Raw genomic sequence first — 26,756 nt, forward strand, 5'->3', positions numbered from 1 at the left:
GTGCTATTAATTTTAAATGCAGAACAGAATAAATTGTGTATGAACATGAACGTGAAAGCAATACCAATGTTTTGTTTAAAAAGAAGCAAAAGAAGCAATTCGCTTCCCGGAAATATTATAAAGGATAGCTTTGTATCCGCTTGATATTTTTAACTTGCGATTTAACAATTTTTTTTTAACGATACGAGCGGGTATAAACATTTTAAATGATTAAATCTTTTATATTTGACATATTTATCCGTATATTAATTTTATTGAATTCTGCTCTAATTCATAATCCGCATATGCTTCGTAATTTACATCCAGATCGAAATCTTATTTGAAAATATTCACGAGTCCGGCTAAGTATGGCGGAGCCAATCACGGGAATCGATTGGCTAGTAACTCAGTAACTTTTATCGTCTGATGCGTCTGTGCGTCTATGGCAGCGGTCGGGAAGACGCTGGAAATGCTTCGTTGCGTTAACCAATCAGAATAAAAAAAATCTTTATTCTTCGTGCCCTGATTGGTCAATCAAACGCTTCGAAGCATTCCTAGCGTCTTCTCGACCGCAGCCTATGTTCGCCCTCCCATCTCGCGCCTATCTAGTCCTCGTTGGAGGCGATCGCGCTTTTGTCTTGTCAGTGTGGCTGATGTCGGTGAACGTTTCGCGTGTACCCGTTTCGAGTAAACAAAGCGCGTAGCAGGCGCGTGTATCCCGCCGGGTTGATGTACAACACGAGCATCATGCGTGAATGCGAAGAGTTCACGAGGAGTTTTCCGCCAGGTCAGCCGGTCCAGGCCCCGCTGCCTCCGCCACGAGCTCCGGGTCTTGACGCTCTGTACAACCTATGTCGGCAGATCTATCCTGAACAGATTAATCCCTTAACGGTTACGGCAATCGTGAAATATTGGTAAGCACGCAGCGACGACGCCACGCGAAAAGTGGCGTCGCCCCCTTGCCGTTAAAATACTGAAAAGCTATTATTTTTTTAAAGAGCCCAAGAATACTTGTAGCAACTGGTGTCCCTGCCAGGTAGTCGTTAACGATTGATTTTTTTTTATATACAAGTTGGGCCTTGTCAAAGCTCTCTTTTAGCGATAACTTAATTAAATTGTATCTCTAATTTCTCTCAATCTTTTCAATTTTGAATTATATTTTGCAAAATTATTTTTAATTAATTTATTTTTAATTAATACCGTTTTATTTAATATTTTTACACATTATTTTTGGCTTTGTTATTATGTATGTACATCGATACCAGTTTTTTTTTTTTTTTTTTATTAGGTGATATATTCATGTTTATCGAATTTTATTTAATTATTTTATGAAACTAATGTTGAAATCGATATGATATATATTACTTTTTTACAAAGTATTCGTAGAAACTCATTTTTCTTTCCATTCCTCCCTCTTGAGAAACGTCGATTACGTGAACTATATTTAGCCCCCCCCTTTTTACATACCGGATGTTCTATGTCAGCTGATTCGAATTTTCTATGTATCTTTCTCGTTTAGGCTAGGAGGGCCCGATGCCCTCGACTACATTAGCATGTACGCTAATCCAGGATGTCCCGAGCTTGGGGTACCTCCACATTGGCACTATGTCAGGTGAGAATTGTTACATCTGTATGCCAAATGTAACATTTATATAACGTGTCTTGGAAAAACCGTATAATTTGTCTTAATCTCGAAAAGTTGAAGAAGTTGATTTATTTACTCTATCATTCAATTATTATTATTATTCAGAATAACCATCGATTAAACTTAAGAAGTCGCGTTTCTTTTATCTTTGTACGTAAAATTAAATACAATATCTAAGATATGTTTATTAAATAAAGCTTGAGATCCGCGCACATTTGTTTTAATTTAATTGGAATGCAACCTATGGCAGATACGACATATGAATTATGTAGACGATATATTTCTCTCGGACATTTTATTGGAATCTGTGTACCGAATGACGAATGACCTTCCGCCAAAAGGGTGCCGGCTCTTTTTTTCCCTCTCTGCGCCGGAACGATCCTTGCTTCTTCAGTTTCAAACAGCTGTCCCAATACCGCTCCGCATCTTTCTATCTCTCTCTTTTCATCTCCCTCTCAGAGAGAGAGAGAGAAGAGAAGGAGGGCGCGTAGGGCGCAGGAGGAACAAAGTCGTTTAAAATGCGGGGAGTCGGAAATAGAAGCGCCGGACTTTCCCTTTTTCGTCTGCGCCGTCTAATTATACATCGCCATTGACCGAATGTCTATGTACTTTTTGCGGGATACAGCTGAGGGTCGCTCTTATTTTTTCTTTCGTGCCACCCGTATTACTATTGAAATCAGTAATTAGCTATCCAATGCGATTCGTCTCTTTTTTTTAAATCAAATACAGAGATTATATTATATATGACCTCTCTTTGAGAGAATAGGATATTTACTTTTTTATTTTATTCTCACGTTTTATATTTTTCTATTTATGTAAATGCAGTTTAGGATTGTCCGATCTACACGGCGACGGTCGGCTGCATCCCAAACCTGGTCCAGGTCGTCCCAGCGGATTTGGTTTCGAGTTAACTTTCCGGCTCGTCCGCGAAAGGGGCGAGATGACGCCGCCCACATGGCCGGCGAATGTGATGCAGCAATTAGCCAAGTATGTTTTTAATTCCGGGAACACGTTGATGCCGGGTGACCACGTCTCTTGGCACGCTCCGTTGGACGGCGGAAACGGTCGTATCACCCAGATCTTGATGGGACAGGACCCTCAACTACCAACGATTTCTACGCCTCACGGCGACGTACGTATACGATGCTCACATAGGAATAAGGCGATTTTCAGACTTGTAATAAATACAAGAATCTTGTAATAAATATAAGAATAAGATCTTTGCATATCCAAGAAATAAAATCCTGACTATCACTAAATTGCATAGGTCGAATAGCGCTTCAGATATCAAAAATAAAATGATTTTCTTACTGTTAGGTTTCATTTGTTCAAATTGTCGGCGTTACTTCCGAGGAACTGCAAGCGGCTCAACATTGGAACGGTCCAGGTGTCGTAAATTTGTTAAAAGATGCACGAGATTGCGGACCGTGGTTACTCACAAACATGAGAAGAATGCATTCTGCCATGGAAGACGATCCTTCTATAGCGGAGAAGATACAATGCGGCATCGAAAGAGATGGATCGAATACGAGTGGTGTGTCCGCCAAATGTTGGTGAGTTTAAGGATTGAAAAAATTGGAAAATGGTCTGGAAATCTCGATTTGATTGGAATTTCAAAAGTTATATATTTATGCAGGTGGGTGCAAATAACGAACGACAAGAGCGCAGAGAGATATAGGGAAAGAAGAAACGATTCCGACGACGAGGAGGAGAACGTGAAACCGATCGTAAAAACGGAAAGGCTTTCGCCATGCGAGCAGAAGGACGCCGTCTCTGATGAAAATTGTATTAGAGTTCTGTCCGGATTACACCTAACATTCAACCTCGAAGCCGGCTCGTTACTGCCGTTAGCAATAAAGTTAGTCATAACAGAAGCAGAGTTCTCGCGAGCGCCTCGATAGCGACGTCCGATGAATAATGTAATAATTATCGTTGCAGAGGCCGTGTGATGCACGGGAGGCATTTCACATTCAAATCCATATTGTCCCATACGGCTATCACGATAGTCGCGCCATCGGTCACGGGTACCTTCGTGTCCAAGGACAGACCGTACGTTGTTCAAGGTCCATGGTTGCAAGTGCTCCTCTCGGAAGAGTTATCCGAAAGAATGGCCGAAGAATTCCAAATTTTGAACGCACCGGATAAGGTAATAATGTATGAAATTACGATATCATACGGCATATCTCGATCGGAACGTCAATCTCAAAATATCTTTCGACTCTAATTTCGGCATCAACGTGTATAGATATATTTTATTACAGATTCAATTGCCAAAGACGTTTTCTTGGCCGGAATATAATTTAGCCATCACCATCATCAACGATTAAAGCTGTACGTCGGCATAATTTACAAAGATCATCCTCCATATCGTTTCGCATATAATTAAGTTAAAGACAACGCAATAAAAGTATTATCGAACGCAATCTTATTGCAGAACGAATCTTCTATTTATAACGGCGATGTTTTCCATGACTAGATAGCGTAAGATTTTGTAATTTATATGCCTTTTTATGTGTTTAAGAAAATCGATTATTGTTCATCAATGTGTAAAAGCAGAGATTTGCGCGTGCATGTTTCCAGATATAATTTTTATAGTACAGAATCTTATATTTTTCTACAAAGATTCCAACGTCTCTCTTTTACAAGTTGATGCTTACATACGTGTCAAAAAATTTCTGCAACACTTGTCAAGTTGTTTAAATTTGATAATATCACTATAGAAACAATATTTACTAAGTGTTGTGAAATTTTTTTTCGCATGCACATATTTAACAATGTATATATGATAAAATATAAATTATATGCTATATATTTTACAGCAAAGTTATATTTGATATACATGTCTTACACGTTGTTACGGACAATAAATGTTTATGTAAATACCTCGCAAAAATACCTCGAAACATAAAAAGATTCTTGAAAAAGAATCTTAATTATCCTTTTCTAGTACTGACCGATCGTCTGTTATTTCGTTGCCTTATCCTTCTGCCTGTCTTTCTTTCAGGAGGACATGTTTCCTGTCCGTGACTCCTTGTCATCGGATTATTGTTATTACCGATCTGAGTCACGCTTTGCCCAAACACGTTGAACAGCTTCGCGTGGGGATTCTGAAATATCGATATGACATTGAGATTGGTCATATATGTCAACGTTCGAGTCGCGAGACATTAAGTGCGAAGAATCATCATCTCCATATATGAAATCAGAGAGCGTGCATATTATTTTACATATAATAAGATGGCTACAACGATACAATTACTCTTTCTATACTCTGACGATCTTCAGGACGAATTATTTTCACTATTGGGTAAGTTTTACATTTATGCATAATTTAAATAATCAACAAGAACGTTAAAATCGTTTGCGACATTAAACATTTAAACATTGCAATTAAACGCGACTCTTGTCGGATCAAAAACCAGATAAAGACACAGATATATGCGACTACATGGATTTCAAGAGGTTTTAACCCATATAAAAATCAAGACAACAGTTTAGAAAATAATTTACCTGGTTTTTGCACCGCAACCTTCCACGTCACGTGGCAGTGATATTCCTCGCGAGACACGCGCACGAACAGCTTAAAGAAGTTCCTGCGCTTCGTCGTGTCCGACGGTTCTAAAAAGTAGTATCACATTTGCAAAACGTCGTATAAAAATTGTAGAAAACAGTTTGCCAAAACGAAATACCTACGCAAAATTCTATTTGCATTTAAAAATCGAGGGTTGTTATATATGTATATAATTTTTTTTTAGAAATGCAAATGTCCTGTTTTGATTCTAATTGTTCGGATATAAAATATTTGTTTTCGAGAATGATTATCTTGGATGATAACTTTTTTTAATACACTTTTTATAAAATTCAAGGATGATAAGCACAATTGTCTACTAATTCGTGAGCGACGGTTAATCGTTCGATTATCGGCGTGCGAATCGCCGTCTATCTATTATTGGCAGTAATAGTTATCGTGCGATACATGTGCTGTATACCCGTTTTAGAATGTCCATGAACATTTTAACAGCTCCGGTGCATAAGACGACGACGATGCAGGCAGAGGCAAAATCCTCGACATCGTCGCGGTTGATGTTACTAATGATGTTAACGATCCCACGGAAAACATTGGCGAATGTCTGCATTGCGTCGATGCATAAATCCCTGAGAAAGCAGATCACCTAAAAAATCCGATTATTTCTTGCTAACGATCGTTCTCCGCGAATTCTTTCTTCGGAAAGTTTATATATCTTGTATCATTTCACAATTATAATCGAAGTTAGTCGAAAAATGCATTTTTAATTTTAATCAAAAAATTGGACAACTCTCACTTTCTCCGGATCTTATTTATTATTATTATTATTTATTATTTATTTATTATTATTATCCCGACACATTTGAAACGTAAGCAAAATCCGTCACCTGAAATATTAAATTTATCATCACGAGTATTAGCTCAATTAGCCTCGCTAAGCAGTCGAGTACGATGATGAGGACGAGTTCGAAAGTTTCCCATAGCCAACAGAAGATTCGCCAGAAGGAGCCCACAAATTGATCGGAGACACTGGTTATCCAGTTTTTCATGATCGATCCTTACCATTAAAATTTATACTTTATCGTATAAAAATTTCATGAACCGAATGTAAAGCTGTCGATTATCCAAAATTGAAGAAATGAATCGATTAATTTCGACGAAACAAAAAACGACAGAGATTTCAAGTTACCTGAAATTGTCCATGTACTATCTATTGTATATTCGCGACAAGGGAAAGCAGAATGCAAGTGTGTATGTTTAACAATTTAGGATATGCTTTATTGATATTAAGCTGGAATTAATTAAAGCATCGTATGTAAAGTTAGTGACAGCCAGAGTAAATGACGTGTGAACTACTATTTATCGATAACAATGTATAGCTTAATCGTAAAATCTGGCAGTATTCACTATGTAGTCTGTTTTGTGTATCGTAAGACTTAATGAAATCGAATGAAAGATCATCCTATTAATTATGATCGTACATTGATATAATCACTACAACGCTAATCTCTTAGAGAACCGCCGTTCGCATTTTCTTACATCCATACTGTTTCGTTCTTCGAATGATGACTTGTCGTATTCGCGAATTTTTCTATTTTCGCGTGACGTAAATTACGCGAATCCCGTGAGGATCGGCAATATTAAAGCAATCAGTGGTGTGAAATTCCTCGACGACACGTTGCAGGCATCTGCATCGCTGCAAGATTGCACGCATCCGCGAACGTACCTATGAAAAGCACGATCATTCAGACGTTTAAAAATAATACAAATTTCGATTGCGCGTTTTTTTTTTTTTTTAATTTTAATTCGTATCCTGCTGTTATAAGAGTCTTACTTGTTGTCAAAGTAAAAACCACCGCAGTGGGACATTCTGATAATCTCGGAATCCGTCGTCAAAGTTCCACTGTCTAACGCGCAGCTCCTCACCATGAGGGATACCCCGGATTCATCTGACATAATCGGATAATCGATTAACAATAAGATACAAGACTTCATACATTTCTGGACACGTGGCTGGGTTTTGATCGATTATACCTAAACAGCACAAATCCCTAAAAGACAATTTAAAGACGTCTTAGTGTCCTTTAGACATCTTTAAGATGTCTTTTGGCCTTCTTGAACTGTCTGGGTAATAACATACAAAAAAAAAAAAAAAAAAAAAAAAAAATCAGAAATATGAGAAGATGTTAATATTTCGATTGCCCTAATTATATTTTACCGTATACGCCGGCGATTTTGATGCAGGCTGTCGCTGGAAAGAGGCCATCCCGGCCTTTTCGACCTCCAAGGCAGGGCGATTCTAAGAAAGCGAGGCTACCATTGTTGTGAAATGGGTCATCGCATGGTTTGTTATCGCCATCGATCGAGACGCACTTGAAACAGTCGATGGCCCATCCTGTGGGTGAGACAAGTTGCCCTCTGTTTATCGTGAAACGGGATGAGGAAGATAACGCGATAGATAAAATATTCTAAAATTTTCAGCGGACACATACATTTCTCGCGTTCAAAACACTTTTGTCTTTCCAGATAATTTGCGTTAGATATAAAAATTTATTCGCCAATAACATGGTGTAAAAGCGCCAAGGATTTTTACGTCGTCTCTCGGCGTGGCAAAAAAAAAATATCTCGACAAAGTGTTTGAGAGCTCGAGCGGCGCCAGATGGGCGCTATTTTTATACAAAACCGCACAAACTATACACGTGGCGTTCTTGAACCTCAGCAATTATTGATCTTGCTCTTAGATTACCTTAGATACACACACAGTGTAATTTTCTCGATTTTCGCGCATCGCGTTCGATAATCTATATCTGATAATCTAAAATCTCGATATCGCGAGAGAGAGAGATTGCCATTATTTTCGGGAAATATAATTAATCTACCGACCTCTTTGGAAGAAAGCGAAGATGGTTAACGCGAGGCAAACAATCCAAGGATTCTCTACGTTCATGCTTCGATTTAAGTCGCTTATTCCCGATAGAATCGCACTTTCGTCCTCGTCGTCAGCTTTTACATTCCGGATGATACCGAACAGATACCACGTCGACGATCATCTCAGTCGCGGATACGACGTTCTCCGATCCTGATGGAGCGTCGCGATCGTTGTCGCAGGGTAAGATGATCCATAGACGACGTCGATGATCGTCTGGCGAACAGCTTTCCCGACGACGCTCGTCGACGTAGTGTTTTGACGGCCGGTTACCAAGGTGATCCGCGGCACGACGACCGTGTACAGACTCTCCAATCTCTTGCCTAAGCAAAGATTTACGGGATGATCGATGACTTTGGACGAGTGCCGGTGTTGGAGCGAGGAATCAATAAGTTTTCATTCTTTTCCGTCCAGAGGATACGCCGCGAAACCGGGTTCGACGCGATCTTTATACGCGACTACTCTCTGAACGTTATAATCGCGTGATCCCGTCTCGGGACACGCACGTGCGGACACGCGAATAGTGGGTGTAGTTAGAATTTATAACGGGTGCGAGATCCGCAAACTTCCTTGTGTGCGTACATTCGATTCCTGTAATCATTTCATTATTCTTAGAGTTATAGCTGTGTACGGTTAGTGTTGTGATATATTTTTCTTTTTTTTTCGGTGCCTTTCACATCCAAGATGCTCAGAGTATTCGGGCCCTTAAGCGGTCATCGAGTGTTTCCACTCTCCTCGGTAAGGCAAGATCAATAACGGAATTAGATCTGTGATAAGAATGCGAAAAATTTCTTTTATTACAATTAAATATTATAAAAAATAATGTTAATTCACGTATGAATGAATATTAGATACATCGTTAAAAAATAGGAAGAATTTTATAAATGAACGTAAATATTGTATATATAAGAAAATTAAATTATTATTAAATTAAAATTAAATTAAATTATTATTAAATTAAATATTTATACACAGATTAGATAACGATAAATGAGACATTTAAAAGATATCTCTTAAAGAAATCATATGCGTTTATCTATCGAAGAACATTTCGTATGTATTTGAATGAATGCTTTTTAATGAAAAAAATTGATTCAAAATAATTTTCTAATTTAGACTCTGTCTACTCTCTAGCAATAAGAAGAATTGATGGCGTTTAAGATTCTTTTTCAAGAATGACTGATCTTTTTTTGGCGTTTTACATATGTTTTCATCGATGTTTAAACAATACGTACAAATAATTAGCATTTTTTTAATTCAAAACGAGCCGTAGAAGTTCGTATAAAAAAAAAAAAAAAAAAAAAAATCCAAGATTTAAAAATATTGACATTTAAACATACGCAAAACGTCAAAAAGACCGATTTCTAATATTCTTAAAAAAAAAAAAAATATCTGAAAAATTATCTATTTTTCATTCTACTAGAGCAGACTTTAGGCATGAAACTCGTTCTCGCTTGGGTGTCTCGGATCTCGCTGACGCGAGACGCGGGAAAACGCGGCCAGCATCCGCGCTATGCCGCGGCAACACCTGCATCATCGAGAGAGGAATCAATTTCCGCGCTGCGGCACGTTCAAAGCGACGCGCAAAATCGGCGCCTTCGCCGCCGGGCCAATCATCTCGCGGCGCTCGCGCTGACCGCGGCGCGGCGGAGCGTGTGCCGTCGTCGTCGTCGTCCGTTCCCGTGTGTCCCGTCGGCATCCCAGCGACACTGCGGATGCAAGATGCACTTGTCCGCATGACTGACGGTGATCCGCCGCAGCCGCCGCCGTCGTTGGTCGTTGTTGCGAAAAATGTGCTCGTTTCACGCGCGCCCATGCGTCCGATTTTTCACGTGAGCCCGCCGTGTCCGTCTCGCAACGCCGTACTACAAACACCCGACACCATTACCTATCACTGCCACCGCCGCCGCCGTTGCCGGGCCGACAACGACGACGATGGGTCAATCGTCGAGCAACACCGGACACAGCGGTGAGTCTTGTCCCCTCCGTATATTATCGATGTTCTCGCGCGACGCCGGCTCGATCGTTTTTATTCGGCGAGCGCGCGCGCGCGCGCGCCCTTTTGACATGTGTCAACCGCGACGCCGATCATCGTCGCCGAGGTTCAACGTCTCGGCGATGATGACGGGGCATCCGGGCCCCTTGGAGAAATCTCCTCCAGAGAGGTTAGGTTAGGTTAGATCCGCAATAGGATTCAATTCATCTCCTGTCAGTTCTTGGCGCGTCAACGGAAAACGAGATGAAATCTCTCTCGGGAATTTTCCTCCCGGATCGATTCGAGCTAATAACGATAATGGATAATTGATTGTAATAACGTCGACTATCCGCGAGAATCGCCTTTCTTATCGAAAAGAAAAACATTTTCTCGCGATACGCTTTCTTAAGCTTAGACGTCGATCGTATCGCGATTACACGTGGTCAGTTTAAATGCTCTCTTGAGGAATATCGTATGAATTGACAGTGTCATTCGTTGCTTGGTTAGCGATTGCGAAAGCACATATGGAAAGCGTGATAAATATATATATTAAAAGGAGATTATAAAATACTTAAACAATAAATAAATTATAATTATTAGAATAAGATAAATGCTTGATACGGTGTTAGTTTATTTTGTTTGACCGAATCTTTTTGATTTTAATCATTCTTCTTATATTAAATATTTAATATAAGTCCAGAGAATTATGATAAATTTTTTTGAAAGCGCTTTTTTTTTTTTTTTTAATACACTGGTCACGTTGTTATCGACCTGTCCTTTACTAACACCGTCTTTGAGCGACATCTGCTTTGATCTCCATCCTGCTCTATTGGTAATAGAATGAAGTATGTGTGGCTTCTCTTTAGAAATATAATTGACTAAACATAATCTTAATTAATTGAAATTTTTTTTATTGCAATCAGTTAACATTTTATTCACGAAACATGCAAGTGTTTTCAATTGAAATTCAAAAATTGCATCTTTATATAATTCAGTCGAATCAAAGTAAAATAATACTTTGTTAAAAGATTGAGAGATTGTCAAATTTTGTGGCATAAGCTATCAATAATTAATGGGCAATTATATGTACTTTTAATTAATTTTTCCGGAAATACAATCCACTCGAATTTTATACGTTTGTTTATCTCGCGCACACAAAAATCGAATGTGTCGATTCATCCGCATCATTTGGATGCGATATTCTGCCAGCTGCATTTTTCGGGGCGCATCTCTCCGTCCGCCGCACCTTTCGATTCCGTTTCGTAAAGGTTGGGTTTCGAGGCTTGCAAGATGCTCTCTTCCGCACCCCTGTCGTAGGTCTACCTATCGCAGGATCCCCGTACCTCCGCGTTGCTCGATCGCATGGGCCACAGATGGTATTGTCATATGGCAGACACACAGGGCCAGGCCTCCGGAGGCGGCAAAACCGCGATTGTACATCCGCACAAATCCACGACAGACCTGATACGGGCCCACCTTCCCAATTATCTAATCGACGTCACGCGAGCGGTTTGTTCGAGCAACGTGTATATATTTTTTTCTTTTTTTTTTATTATTATTACCATTTATTATACGCGACGCGTCCCGACTGAATTCTACATTTCGAGAGCGGCGTAAATGACAAGTATAGATCGCGCTTGTTAGGCCGTAAGCAAATTGACCACAGTCAATTTTTTTTTTATTAATTATCGACTGTGATTGGTCAATTTCCTTACGATTAACGATATACGACTTAGAAGCGGCCTTAAGGATGTATATGTCATATGTCGAAACATCGAAACATAAAAACATTTCGTAGATTTTTCTACTATTCTACTTCGGAATATTTATGCAAAATCTGAGAACAATTTGGCTTGGAAATTATTCAAGTTTAAAATTATTATTGATTCTTATGGAATATCATCGCGTTGTAGCACTTATTGACAAATTTGACAAGAAGAAAACATTGCCAACGAAATCAAAATTTACACATATATTAAGAAAACTCTAATAAATATTTGTGCAAAACTTGATTTAGATCCACTTACTTGTTTAAAAGTTATTTATTAAAAATTGTAGAAAAATATTATCTCTCTTTCTCTCTCTTTTTACAAATTATTTGTTTTTTTTTTTCTTGCAATTAATTTCAGGGATATTCACGATTAAAAGTTTTCGTCATAAATTAGGGAAAATATCAATTACACAATTATTTTCTTTTACGAAGAAATGGCCTAAAACCATATTATTTTGCGATATTTTAATTGTTTTTATAATCCGGATTTATTTATTTGATTTTTCCAAACAGTACAAACGTAGAAATGTTTTCTTCTTTGAAATTTTGACAGTTTTTTGATATTATTGTACAGCCAGTATATCTTTAAATATCGTCTCTTGGAAGTTGAAATTAGAGGAATAGAAACCGGAAATTTGAAATGCGAAATAAAAGAAGGAAAGAAAGCGAGATATGAGCTGACGATACAAAAATATTTCTTTTGCGATAATAAAAGGTATCGATTTTATATTATTAGAGACGAGAAAAGATCTTTGCGCTTAAATTACTGTATCTATAATCTTCGGAAATGCGATAGTATAATCAAATATCGGAAACCGTCATTAAGCTCCCCCGAAAAGAATGGCGAAGTAAGCGCGCGCTCGGAATTCGTAGACGACACTTCCGGGGAAGGGGATTAACGAAGGAGAATCGTAGACGGTGCGTGATGGCCGGGGTTCAGGGCAGCGACCCAATTCTCATATGTATTTATATCAAGAAGACGCTACGCCGGCTGCGCGTGGCCATTTTGGAGACCTAAAGAGAGAAAGAGGGACAATACGACGGTGGAAAGAGAAAGAGGGAGAGAAAGAGGAAAAAAAAAGCGGCGTCTCCGTGCGTCACAAGACGCACTCCGAGTCTAATGACTCTGGAAATTCAATTCCGGTTGCAACTCAGAGTACCGTCGTGTAGCTGCACTTTGAGATAATTTCGTTATCGGGAAGATCAATCAGAGTCTATGAGGCACGTGATTACAAAATTGAGAAGGCGGAGTTACGCGCTTGTCTCAAGAATATTTCACAATAATTATTTAATTTGATGGAATTTTTTTTATATATTTAATTAACGCAAATTTATACACACACACACACACATACACACACGATCGCAAATTGTAAATACTTGGCCGATGGTTGCAAGGAACGAGGCTCACAAAGATGAAACGGGATCTATAAATCTTAATCGGAAGATTCTCTCACGCGACTTTGCGCAGCTGAACTACGTCCAGCTGATCTCGGTCCAGGTTGCACAATAACTCGTTATTAAAGATTGGATTTTTCCAAGTCTCCTTTGTGCGAAACGGCGCACGGGAAATTCGGAAAAGCCGTCACTGACGTCTCGAATCATATAGAGGGACCTACGTATTGTGCAAAGCTCGACGACGCAAGCCGAGAGAATCGTGTTTTTCAACCTGACCGAGAGGCAGCAGGTCCATTGTACGTCATTGACGACTAGGTCAGGTAGCTTAGGTACACGCAATGCTGGAGCGAAGCTCGACAACTACTATTATCCACGTGAAACTTCCACCGAGAAGAAAAGACTGACAAGTAGAGGAAGACAAGTCTCTTCCAAGTTTTTACCTCGCCAAGGATCTTCCGTCTTCCACGGCTTGCAAGGACGAAGGAAAACGCTTATAGCGGTCCTTATCCAGTCGAAAAATAAAAAAAAATTAAATAAAAACCGTCGATGCGGAAATATCTACTCGCGTGTAACCACCATCGTCACAAATTACGGAATAGCTGTACGTGCGAATGCCATACAAACGGTAGCAGATTTTATTTTCGTATTTTCACCCACGTGTAAATTTGTTTGCATCTTGTACGCTGCATTAAATCGAAATGCATCGTCCATTTTCGTACGATGATCTGTCAATAAACTTCCGGCGCTCCGAATATCGCGGAATATGGGTCATTACGGATGATATTCGGAAAAGATAAACCCTCTCGCTATTTTTATCTCCTTGATGATTTACAGTGCAATCTCGTAATGGCGACTTGTTACGGTTTTCAAACTATTCCGCGATGAACGTAAAGTTCCGTGAACTTTCGATAGAAGCTTAAATAACCGTTCTTCAAATTACGATCGATGAAGAGCCGACGATACGTGGTCGGCAATGAAACGACTCCCTCGAGAATACGGAAATAAATGGACGCCGTATATATACGTAGTTCAGCGGCACACGCGGCTTGCATATGTGCATCTTGTCCATGTACGAACTGCGTAATGAAGCGTGCACGGCCGTACCTTAAAGGCGGCGGCTATTTTTGACGTCAGATGTACACATGCACGGGTCGCGGTTCTTGCATCCGCCCCTTCATTCTTCTATTCTGAGGCTCTTCTTTTTAGATAATGACGGTGTAGGAGAGAAAGTCGCTTGCACCGATATATATATATAGCATTTCGAGAATATAAATCTGATACAGACGATGTAGCTTAATCGAAAATGGATCATTATACACGCGACTTCGATCGCAGGACCATCGTCATTTTTATTTCATCGTGCAGCAACAGTATTTATAAGATTCGCGATAATTTCAATCGAAAATTTTTTCTCAGCGAAAATGTCGAGAGAGATCTTAATTTATCTAATTAAATCTTGAATTAAAATTCTATTTGAATAAAGGCTATTCACACAAATTAATTACAAGAGGGAAATTACAATTTATTTAATTCAATATTGAAATAAAAGTCTATTCAAGTCGAAATTATTTGAAGAATACACAATCCTGCACTGCCAAAGCTTAATTCGCGAAAAACCTGGTCCTTCTTTGCACATTATTCGGAAATTATTGATGTCCCGACATCTTTCTTTGCTGAGGAAAAATCGATTCCAAATTCATCATCTGTCATCGAAATTACGATCGTATCTCGGCAAGTAGAGATGTAAAAAAAAAAAACTGTTCTTTTTATAATTTTTTATTATTTTTTTAAATATATTTTTTTTGTTAACATAAAAAAACTAAAGTTCTTATATATATTTTTTTTTTCCGAAATTTTAACGGATTAATGAGACTTTTGCGGCAAATTATATCAAACTCGACATGATTCGGATAATTTTCAATTAGATGCATAACAAAAATTTTTATTAATTAAAAACAGATTACATAACTATATAGTGAATTGGAATGCGAGCTACATTTAAAATAATAATGGCTAATTCAAGTCTATCGTCTAAAAAGTTAAGAATAATGAAAAATCAGTAATCAAAATATAAAAATATTTAATATCTGCAAGAAAGGAACAAAATTATGAAAAAAAAAAGAAAAAAACCGAGGCTTGTTCTTTTTCATAAAAAACTTATGGAAAAAAAAAATTGTTTTTTTTTTTCTATTGACATCTCTATCGGCAAGATACTTTGTGTAATCCGAGCAGCAACACGCTCGACAGAGACGATTCAGAGCCGCGGTGGCCGATAGTCAGTCGGCCACCGTCTATTCCCAGTGCGTTGCAACACATAGTGCGATCCCGCCGCGTCGCTGTTATTCTTAACCCGCCTGTGAGGGTGAGGGGGCGGGGTGAAAAAAAAAGGGCAAAAGAGCGTGTCTATGACGTCAATTGGAAAAGGTTCCTGTCGTGCCACGGGGCGCGAACTGCGCGCGATTCCCTCCTCTCTGTCTCTCGTCCGTCCTCGTCGCGAAAGCCAAAAGCTTTTCTTCATCCCCCTTCCCCCCTTCGTCGTCCCTCTCGTAGACGTGCCGTTGTGTTCATCGCTCGTTAGAAGCGGCGAAAGTGCGTGGCGATGGCATCCGCGGGATTCGCGCGCGACGCAATTGGCCGCACGTCAAACGCACCGGCTATTTGCAATCCTAGTGAATTAATTTTAAGAGGGAACGACGATTTGGGAACTATCCTGTGTCGCCGCACTTCCCGTTCTCTCTTTCTCGTTCTCGCTTGCGCGAACGAAGATTGAATGAAGTGCCTCGTTTTAAAAACGGCCACGCGATTCCGTCCGACGCGATCAGTTTTCGAAAAGTTTGCGTATTCTCCGCTCGTTCGTCGCGAGATGAAAGTAACGAAGTAATCGCACTTTCCCCTCTCCTCATTCGAATCAAGTGCTCGTTTGTATCGAGATCGACGTCGATCGGCGCGAACGGCCGCCAGACGAAACGTGAGCTTTTATTCTGCCTGCCTCGCGATTAATTATGCGAACTTATTCGCTCGTTGTAATTAAAACACGCGCACGTGTGTGGGTGAATGTCAGGGTCGACGCACACGGGCTGGATCGATCGAGGGGGATGGAATAGCAAAAAAAAAACTTGAGAGGCGAAAGGCTTTTATCCTTCGTTATATCATGCCGCTCGAAACCCTCGCAATTATAGAAACCACCCTTCTGCGAATTCGATGGGGTCGCGAGAGAGAGAGTTTTTGCTTGGTTGAAGAAAAGAAACAAATACGCTTGCTCGAAGGCAGGGGTCTCCGCCTTTCTCGCTGCGAGCATGAGCCAGAATTTTTTTTTCAACATCGCGATCTCGAGAACGCATTTAAATTTTCTGTACAAAGTTTGCATTATAACTGTTTAATTTATTTAAATGTTATATATCAGATATAAAATATTTTTCTACGCGATATTAATTCAATATTAATTCGATATTAATTTCTTCGCATTGAATATTTTAGAAATATTGTCAACGTTTCTTCTGAAAAATAAATAACGATTAAATATATAAATTTCGTGCACGAATATATAAATTCTATCTCTCGAATAAGACTCAGAACTTTGTATTGATCTGCATGTAAGCGTGGGCCCACAATTTTTTGCGACTTTTTTTTTTTTTTTTTCGAAGATCGCCGAAAGGGAGGACGCGAAGCGTGGCATGCACAGATTCGAAACGTCATAACTCATCGAGTCAGCGGGGGTTGCAGGAACAAACAGTGGGAACAACCGCAATTGTCCACGTAGCAAGCGAGTGCTAATGACCACGGAATTAACCCCTTCGTCATTCAAGTACACCCTCCCTTCGGAAATTCACGGTTCGCTGTTCTGAGACGTATTAGCCCTGTCCAGTGCATCCTTTTCGCTCCCTCCTCAGCTTAACCCTTTGTATCGTATCTTTGCAGCATCGCCAATGTTCCGTCGATACTAATTGTAAGCAAAGACCGGAATTTTATAATTTTTGCGTTAAATTTTGGTAAGAGCATTTCCTCGCAAGCTTAATTATTTGGAATTCCTTAGGAAAAGTCGTAATAGACGGAAATTAATGAATGAATTTTCGGAATACTTGCGCGGGCAATAATCGACACGATGAAAGAGATTAAATTTAGAACGCGACGTGATCTCGTCTAAATTTAAGATGACTTAAAAAAACTCTTGGACGCTGCGCTTTTCATTCGCACCGTGTGTCGTAATTGCATCGACGATCCCTTGGCAACTGTTCCTTGACATAATTTCTTCCATTGGCGGATACATGTAATGGCAAATATTTTAATAAGCTTCGATTACAGTTCTGCAAATATAAAGCGTCACGTGTCGACCGTTCTAATTACATATTAATTACAATTTTCTATCGAAGATCGCGACATTTTGTCTCGTATAATGTAGGACGTAGAACGTTGGAACGGAACGATAATAATAATAATAATAATTATTTATTTGAGTCAAATGCCTCATTTCATCGCACGTATCGAGCATTGCCGTTTGACATTTTAATTAATTACCAGTTGGCTTGTAAGGGATACGTTGCGCGTTCCCTGTCTTTCTCTGTCTCTCTTTTTCTCTTCAAGTGCCGTGGCGATCGTGTACCGAGTGACTCGAAGAGGAATGTTTTTTTCCCAACCACCTGTTTGGCGAACCTGTCATATTGCGCGCACGCATATGCAGAATATATCTCGCCCGTAAATTGGATAACGAACATCTCGACTTCTCTCTTCAAATTTCAAAGAGACAAAGAGGCTGTTTTCTTGTAATAGGGTGTCTTACTCCCTGGAAGGATCTAGAAAACCTGAAATTCTCAGGGATTTCGTTTTTACTTTAAAAAAAATCAGGGAACTCTCATGTAATTTTATTCGAACTTGGGAAATTTTTGAAAAAATTCTCTCTTTGATCACTTTGTTCTTATATTATAAGTGTCGGCGATCTGATTGACCAATGATTGTGAATTATATGTTTCAAATATATTATAAATATATATGTTTCTCTCTTTGATTATATGTTCATTATCAGCAGCAAAAAATACTGAATACACAATACTAAGTATACTAAGTTTGCTTTAATTTTGACAAATAATGATAGAAAATGAAAATATTATGCAAATGAAAAATGCTTATCTTAGAAAAATCACTCATTGTCAGTCCTTATGAGTATATTTTTGATTTAATATTTAAAATTTAAGTGGTTTATTTTTTCTTTGTATGAATGAAAAGCATTATAAAATGCACACAAAAACAAACTTATTTTTAAAATGTTTGATTTAAAAATTCTCTGATTTTACCTGGAATATTAAACAAATTACTTGAAAAATGTGGGAATTTTTTTACAAGCTTTGGATAGACATCCTGTCGTAAATTCTCGCCAACTTGGTAAAAGTAACTTTGTAACTTGAACGACAAACAAAGAGAATAGAGTCTCAAGAATTCGCGAGGAGAAATATATATTTCACGACTCGCGATCTCTCGATTTATATCAGATCCTTCGACAAACTGATACGAGTCTTTCGTTCTTCCTTTTTTACGCAATGAAGTTTCGAAGTACGAGCTCGTACAAGAATTTGACGCTGGCAACGAGAATTGGTGTCGCGCATAAATGACAAACAGGATACGCAGCCTCCCTTAAGGCGATTGTGCGCCATTTTTCCCCCTCCATGGTGGCGACCCCGACACGTGCCTGCCGTGCCGTTGTCGCGTGGCTCGTCGTCCCGTACTATGAAAGAAACTCGGAACGATCGGGAGCAAGGAAGACGAGAGATCGCGACGGGAATCGCGCATAACGAGGACGGTACGAGTGCGGGAGCGAGTTTACGAGCGAGGAGAGAAGAGAATAAGTCGCCACCTGCCACGAGACGGGCCGGCAGATGTTACCGGGTCCGGCTTGACCGACGTTCTCGAATCGCCTCCTCCTCCTCCTCCTGTCGCGAGTTGGCGATTTTATATTTGTGTATGTTACTCCGCAAAAGGAGCACGCTCATAGAGATCTCTTATATAGTTACAATATTCCTGGTAACTTGGAAATAAATCAATATGTATTTAAAGACCTGATCGATTAGTTTTAATAATTTTGAATAACTTCGAATAACAATAACAAATATATTTTGAAGAAATTCTCTCTTCTTTTACGCTGATACTTGAGCTGGCAACGACCGTTCGTGTTTCTTGTGAGAAGCATTCGCGCGTGCGGTAACTAAATAACTCTTCGGGAAGTCAAGCTGATCCTCGTACAGACGAGACAGCTCGGAAGCTTCTTGTTCCGACTCCCATCCGAAGAAGAGAGAACTTCGGGGATTACAGGAAGCAGGCGAGGGTTGTCGGGACGTTGTTGTTACCAAGTGAACGTATTAACGGCGGTGGTAGAAGGCTCGACAGATGTTGAGAATTTCGACCTTAAGAGTCGAGCCTCTGTCGGGCTTCGAGCGAAAGAAGGAAAGAAGGGATGAGAGTAGCGGTGGCAAGGATGGCTGGGAGAGAAGAAAAGAAAGAGACGGGATGTTGGTGAGAAAATAATGGAGCATGGTGGCGCGTGGCAGCATGGGCACCATAGTGGGGATAAATATAGGGTGTAGGAGACACTTAAGACGATGATGATGACGCAGGGAGATGCTGGAAGAAAGAGACAGAGAAAACGATCTCGGGCTCCTAAAGGTCGAAGGACGTTGAACCTTTTTCTAGGTTTCCGATTACATCGTTTTCAAGGTGCTCGGAGAGATTTCACTTCTTCTAATTCGCGTTCTTTACTTCCACGTGATCGAAATAATTGTAATATAAAAAAATGTAATAAAAAAGAAAATCGCGAAGAAAAATTCTTTCTCCGTGAATAAGCGATTAAAGGGACCATCGTCTATTTCGTCATGTCGGTAGCGAGTTGTTGGATGGAGAACGGGAGATACTGCGCCGAGATAAAAACCTGCTGCAACAAAATCGAAAGCGTATGGGCAGCGATCAGCATTCTTCACCAGCTGACACCCTGGTGGCGCGTGCCGCTGACTCTTTTATGAGAAACGACTTTCGTCTCTTGCATGCTTCGTTAACGAGATTATCACGATATTCCTCGATCCATCGAGACAGGTATCCCCGAAGAGTGGGATGTTTTTTGCCTCCTCCTTGCGATCCTTGAGCGAGATCGACGGCTATCCATTACGCAGCGCATTACACGGTGTACAATAAGATCCAGATAGCTCGAGATAGAATCACATTATCTATTGACTGACCGCTGATTGTCCCCGCGGACAATGCGTCAATTTGCCCCAAACTCGTAAACGACCGGACGATCAATCGGACGGGACAATCGGATCCTAACGATTCGACCATTGGCCTCCGCGTTTATCCCAAATCGCGCGGTGAGATATTTATAATTTTTATCGAAATTTATATATTATTTATATAATACACACATGGTTATATCTTAAAAAAAAAAATTACAAATTAAATACATATTTCTCGTCGAAGAATAAATCGGCAAACTAGAAGACACGTAGAGATATTTTCAAAGGCCATCTGGTATCTGGTTGAAAAAGAGTGACAGCTTCTTCCGCAGACTAAATGGATTTAACGTTAGCTCTGTTCCGGTTCCACTTTTCCGCCAGTCGCGAAGGAAGAAGGCGCACAGGGGTAATATAAAGTGGGTGGCTGATGTGAATAGGATATGTTGTGAGCGGTTCGGCTGAGTATTGTTAATCGAACAATGGCGTCTGGCTTGTACCTCGCTGAGGGTACCCCAGGAGGCAGCTGACATTCTCTGACCGCGACGAAGAAGTAGCTCCGTCCGCGGTAAGGGGCGAATAATAAATTTTTATCGACGCGATATCAAGATAAATCGTACGGAAAAGAAAATATCAAGCATGCAGAGTTTGAAAAGTCCATTGCAAAAAAAAAAAAATATTCGCTATAAATATTATATATAATATTCGCTATATAAATATTATATATTTATAGTAATTCATTAAATTGACGAAAAATTAAAAAAATTTTTTTATAAAATTTTTATATATAAAATAAAAGAAAAGAGAAAAAGCAAGAGAACAGGCATTTTTCATTGTATTACATAATGGTAAAAAAAAAAAAAAAAAAAAAAAAATTTGGAAGACGCGTTTGTATAAAAGCAATTTAAATAAACTTCTTGTGCAATGTCATAAGAAATTAAAATAATATTAATAAGAATATATTCTCTTAATTTATTAATCGTATATCCATTAAAACAGGTGTTAGTAAAGCTGCTGTCAGTTTTGTGCCCGTAATGATGCTCTGTTCATGGGCAGCGAGACTGTTCATTCTTTTATAATATCGTCTACATAATTACGTACGCAAACAACCAGTGGCTGGCCTTTGGATTGAAGATGTTTCTTGGAGGGACTTTCGAGTTCCTCTATTATAAAGTTCTATTGCGTGCCTAACGATCCGGAACCTGATGGGTCGTTTTGCTTTTTTCTTACATGATGAAAAATCAACGAGTTTGTATTTGTCCTGGGACAATTTTATAAATTTTTCTCTCGACGAGTTTTATTTGCTGCACGACTTGATACGCCGTAAAATCGTTTTACCTTTTGCCAATTCGTCTTTTTGCACACAGCTGTATCGCTTTTGCATGACCAGCGTGCAATGAACGCTCATCGGAATCTATTGAAAGCACTTTCAGCGAACAATTTTAGGCATCTGGGGCCATTTCGATTCTGTTCGCGCGTCCTGCTGCCTACAATTGCTTACACCTGGTAAACATATGCCGAATCCCGCTTTTCATTTTCAATTGCTCCGACACGCGGTTTTCTTTTTACGATTTTGCATTTCACGGCATCCGCGGCGGGAAAGGGATTGTTTGTCTCTCGGAATTATATACGCGGAAAAATAACGTCTATAATCATGTAAAAGATTTAAAATTTGTATATAAATTAATTACATAAATATAAATAATGCAAATAAATTTATAAAAAAATAATTATTTTGCTGTAATTTAAATAAATATTGTCGTGTCGCTATCTCTATTCAAGGACTGACAAATACATGTTGAATTATAAATTTTTGCATATATATAGTTTTGCAAAAATTACTTTATTTAGAAAGTTAAATATATTTATTTTATATAATTAAATAAATGACAAATTTATTTTAATTGCTAAATAATTAAGCACATGCGCTATATTTTCCCGACGAATTTTCTTATCAAAATGATACTGCAATTAGAATGTCTTCTGTTAAATTTATTAATTTCTCGATAGACATGCGAATAATGAAAATTTCTACGCGCAAAAGGCCCGGTCGGAAGATGAGAAGGCGGGGAACATCTGGCGCCAGAATGGCTCCCCGTTTGATGAACTATATCGGAATGTCGGAGGGAGAAAAGAGGGGTACGAATATATTTGAATAAACCAAAGGTGGTACATAGGCTATGCAGCGTGCGTTCCCTTTTCAATCCCGCAGTCAACCCTGCAATCCAATAAAACCAGCTGAGCGCTTCTGGTTTTCAACACGCTTCTGGTTTTCCATGGATGCCGTTTAATATTTTTGATTACGTAACGTGAATAGGTTTCCAAGAGTTTATTAAAAGAGGGAGGAGACATCTGTACAGAAATCTTTTCTGCGCAAATTCCTGACATACGGAATTTATTTATTTTCGTTAAAATTCACTTGGAGAGAAAAATTTTAAGTTCGACGTTAAATCAGTTTTTCTCTTTCTCGAGACAAGAGTTGCTATAACTTTTGAATCGCGTTAAAGTTTCCACCGCGCATGTTGTCTCGCCGAGATTTAATGTCTCTACGATCCCGTGCACGACGCGACGATTGCTTCGTGAATACGCAATGAGAGATGTTCTTTCTTACGGAATGAAGAGGATTCGAGGAGAGACGGACGAAACACTCGAGGTGACTCAACGGCGTTCTTTGTGCGAGTGACGATCCTGAGGTAATGAACTTTGTTTAAACGATCTCTTGGTAAACTCCGCACGAACGGTCGCGTAGCACGTGCCGACTCCTCTCGCTCGTCCGCAGTTTCCTCGGCGCGCTTTTCCCTCGCGATATACACGGTATGAGTGTGTCAATGGTCCAGAATTCCTATGCTTTTTCAATTTAACGACAATATAATCTTGTCATTATTGGCATTTTTTGTCTGATTAAAAATCGAAGGGTTTGTTTTATAATTAAATAACAGGAATAGTCATATTTTCTCCATTTGATTTTGTATTACTTTAAAAATTTTTACAAGGCTTAATATATTTATATAGATTCAGCGACGATAATAATAAATCACTGGATCAGTCGTTTTTTTCATATACGTGCGGATATAGGTTTGGCGATAATCAGACACAAAGAAAAGACCGTTAATTCTGCCGATTACTATCGGGTAAATTTTGAATTTTTATCGATCGATCTACACAACGAAGAAAAGATGCGAGAACGAAAATGAACAAGTGACGTATGTGCCCCGACAATAAAGTAATTAGTCTTATGAGTGGTCAGTTGTAATGCAAGTACAAACGTCGCTTTTTAAGGATGTATATGTTAAAATATTGATAAAAGCATAACAATTTCGTAAGCTGTTCTGCTATTTCTTTCTGACTATCTGTGCAAAATCTGAGCAATTCTCTTAACGATTTGGAAATTATTCAAGTTTAAAGTTAGTATTGATTCATGTGGGAAATCGCGTGACAAATTTGTGACAAGGAAAAAACATTGTCAACGAAATAAAAATTTTCACATATATTAAGAAAACTCTAATAAATATTTGTGCAAAACTTCATTTAGATCCAACTTACTCGTTTTAAAATTATTTATTAAAAATTGTAGAAAAATATTACCTCTCTCTCTCTTTCTGCAAATTACTCATTTTTCTATATTTCTTGCAGTTGATTTCAGGAGATATTCACGCTCAGAAGTTTTTGTCATAAATTAGGAAAAATATTAATTACGATTTTTTTCTTTTACAAAGACGTTAAAAATCATTATTTTATATTTTAATTTTTTTAATAATCCAGATTGCTTTATTTGATTTTTCAAACAGTATAGACGTAAGAAATATGTCTTTTTTTTTTTAATTTTGACAATTTTTGCTACTATTGTAGAGCCAAAACATCCTTAAAAAAGAACAAGAGCAAAAATTCTCCAAATTTTTATTGCGATAAGAAAGCAAGGAAAATAAAAATACGCTCTAAAATTGCAAATCCTTTAATTAAATAATATCGTTTGTTAAAATTAAATAATCCAGTTCGTTGTCAATTCAGTGTTATATCCCTACGAAAAAAAATGTAAATAGCTCTCTCTTCAAGCGCAAAGTCGCGTAAGACGATCGCCTTTTTATTTGCATAAGTTCCATCATTATACGATGCAATCAAACGCCTGCTTGCTATTCAGCGGTCTGTAAACAGAGCCTGCAATGAGATCGCTACCCTATATCAGGTGGACGATAACTGGACAGCATAAACGTTCCCGTTTCAGCGTTAATCGCGTTCTTAATCACCTGTCGGATTCTCTCGTCCGTGGACTCAATTCCCATTAAGGCATGGGCGATCGGTTGTTTTCGGACACGAATCCCCGAATCGCAGGAAAAAAGAAAGCCCGGGAGCCAGTATATCTCGTTATCAAATATTACATACGGTATGTGGCCTTTGCGATATGTAAACATTAGCACGCTACTGTTTATATGTCACGGTCTTGGTATATCATTCACATGGCGAGACTTGAGCGAGCACATAGTTATACGCTTAACTTGTAAAGAAAATGATAGGGAATAAAAATTATAGATAAATTACACCATTTTTATAAAGATTCTTATGAGAGATTATGAGAGCTTCTCTGACGACATGTATTTGAATATTTCGTATCGCGTTTTCAACTTCTTCGATCGAGCTTATATCATTGTGCGGTGTCAATATGACATCATTATTAATAACACACTGAGAGAGACCCATTTTGTTGAATGAAATAAAATTTGTTTGAATCAACTAAATCTCTTGTTTGGATATGAGCAAACAAATCCTTTAGTTAATACGACAAAAAAAAATTTAGTTGGAAAATTTGGTAATACTAACATACAAATATGGTTGAGTGAACAAAATTATTAATTGTATAAAATTAAATTTTTGGTTGTTTTTTATTTTAATTTTCTTCACTGAATCACAATTTATGTGTTAGTATTACCAAATTTTCCAACTGCAGTTACATTTGTTTTTGTTACGTCAACTAAAATTTATCCATATTCAACAAGAAATTTACTTGATAGTTGTCTCTTGTGATACGATAAGAGAAAGATACATAGATCATATTCTTCATCTTTTCAATTCTCTCGTCGTTAACGAGAGATTAATCAGTATTTCTCGGACAGATGAATCCGCCATGATTGAAGATGCACTGCATACTGCACATCACGCTACATTGCATAACATGATTTAGTTCAAGCAACAAATACAATTATTTAGAACGCGATGAGATGGATGAGTTTGTTATCGCAACAACAAAATTTTATTCAGATAAACAATTCCATGCAAGCATGATAGTTTGTTAGTGTAACATTTAACTTCTTTCCAGTAGCGTAATTTTTATTAAATAAAACCAAATTACATTTTCACTCGACAAAATTGTTCAATCAAATAATTTTCTTTTATTTAACGAAATGGGTCCCTCAGTGTGCAGATGTAACGTTACCTGTGAATAAATAGTAATCCGTGAATAAATAGATAAAATTATCCGTATGAATAATTGTATTATCCATGAAATATATTTCTTCAATAATTTCAAACTAACGTATAATTAATGATGTTGACATTTTTATATCTAAATTTTTTGCTTTTATAAACAAGCGAGATGTGCTAATCTAACTATGTGTTTTTAGACGCGATCACTTCTCGAAAGACATCGGAGCATGGGGAAAAAAAAAAAAAAAAAAAAAAAAAAAAAAAAAAAAACCGGTTCTCCATTTTGCACGAAGAAAGCGAATTCGCGTACCTCTCGATGTCGCATCGCTTATCTCCGCGACGATCTGCATCGAGCATGCAATTAATTCGCGAAGGAATCTCCTCCTTCTTTTCTTTCCTTTTCGTTATGTACAAGGAAACTCAAGCGGGGGAATTCTGTCAATGGAATCGAGGCCGGTGCAAGGTGCATCGCAGTCCTCCCACCGTCCCCCTTCTTCCCCCTCCACCCTCCTTCGTCTTCTCGTTCCCGTCGTCTCATATGTTCGTACTCCTCGTAAAATGTATACATATACGCGCACACGCGCGTGATACGACGGTCGAATACTATTGGACGACGGGCACGCGCACGCACCTGCCACGCATCCTTTTTGACGCAGCCTTTGTCGTGCCGCTTCTCGATTCGAAAGAGCATAGTTGCCACGGGAAGAAAGTTCTTCCGCGCCACGCAAAATAGCCGGGAGGGATTAAAGAGCGATGGAAACGCGATCCAGGGTGGTTAAGAGTTTATTCATAATTGAGGAAGCAATGAATGTTTGAGAAAATGTGTGGCGTGGAATCGAGAAAAGAGCGCTTTAATTAGAAAGTTTATGTGTGAAAGCTTATTTACGGCTATTGTACGGTCAGCGAACAC

The 26,756-nt window shown here is 38.7% G+C and overlaps 4 protein-coding genes across 5 annotated transcripts in view; 2 read left to right on the forward strand and 2 right to left on the reverse strand.

Moving 5' to 3' along the window:
• The first annotated feature begins 575 nt into the window (after window positions 1–575).
• On the forward strand, window positions 576–3,974 carry Su(fu) (suppressor of fused). Its single transcript, XM_070304535.1, has 7 exons — window positions 576–893; window positions 1,499–1,591; window positions 2,450–2,756; window positions 2,942–3,177; window positions 3,261–3,482; window positions 3,563–3,770; window positions 3,886–3,974. The coding sequence occupies exons 1-7, from the start codon at window positions 709–711 to the stop codon at window positions 3,949–3,951; spliced, it is 1,317 nt and encodes a 438-aa protein (XP_070160636.1). The 5' UTR covers window positions 576–708; the 3' UTR covers window positions 3,952–3,974.
• A 111-nt stretch (window positions 3,975–4,085) lies between these two features.
• Neur (E3 ubiquitin-protein ligase neur) overlaps window positions 4,086–26,756 on the forward strand; it is a 61,085-nt gene continuing 38,414 nt past the window's right edge. The window contains exons 1-4 of one of the 2 annotated variants that reach the window (XM_070304533.1): window positions 4,086–4,105; window positions 4,629–4,931; window positions 7,395–8,814; window positions 9,500–10,045. In XM_070304533.1, the coding sequence (XP_070160634.1) occupies window positions 10,012–10,045 (34 nt within the window). In that variant the 5' untranslated portion in view covers window positions 4,086–4,105; window positions 4,629–4,931; window positions 7,395–8,814; window positions 9,500–10,011. The remainder of the gene's footprint in view (window positions 4,106–4,628; window positions 4,932–7,394; window positions 8,815–9,499; window positions 10,046–26,756) is intronic. The other variant, XM_070304534.1, reaches the window with a different exon arrangement.
• LOC138937882 (uncharacterized) lies at window positions 4,468–6,331 on the reverse strand. The gene is made up of 3 exons (XM_070304540.1): window positions 6,038–6,331; window positions 5,135–5,796; window positions 4,468–4,731 (listed from the first exon to the last, which is right to left on the reverse strand). The coding sequence occupies exons 1-2, from the start codon at window positions 6,197–6,199 to the stop codon at window positions 5,587–5,589; spliced, it is 372 nt and encodes a 123-aa protein (XP_070160641.1). The 5' UTR covers window positions 6,200–6,331; the 3' UTR covers window positions 4,468–4,731; window positions 5,135–5,586.
• On the reverse strand, window positions 6,402–10,200 carry LOC138937880 (uncharacterized). The gene is made up of 5 exons (XM_070304538.1): window positions 9,507–10,200; window positions 8,034–8,843; window positions 7,369–7,545; window positions 6,985–7,099; window positions 6,402–6,876 (listed from the first exon to the last, which is right to left on the reverse strand). The coding sequence occupies exons 2-5, from the start codon at window positions 8,095–8,097 to the stop codon at window positions 6,762–6,764; spliced, it is 471 nt and encodes a 156-aa protein (XP_070160639.1). The 5' UTR covers window positions 8,098–8,843; window positions 9,507–10,200; the 3' UTR covers window positions 6,402–6,761.

The sequence above is a fragment of the Polyergus mexicanus genome, unplaced genomic scaffold (genome assembly GCF_030449975.1).
Source record: "Polyergus mexicanus isolate NDT 795.1 unplaced genomic scaffold, iyPolMexi1.0 SCAF_11, whole genome shotgun sequence".
Taxonomy (NCBI): domain Eukaryota; kingdom Metazoa; phylum Arthropoda; class Insecta; order Hymenoptera; family Formicidae; genus Polyergus; species Polyergus mexicanus.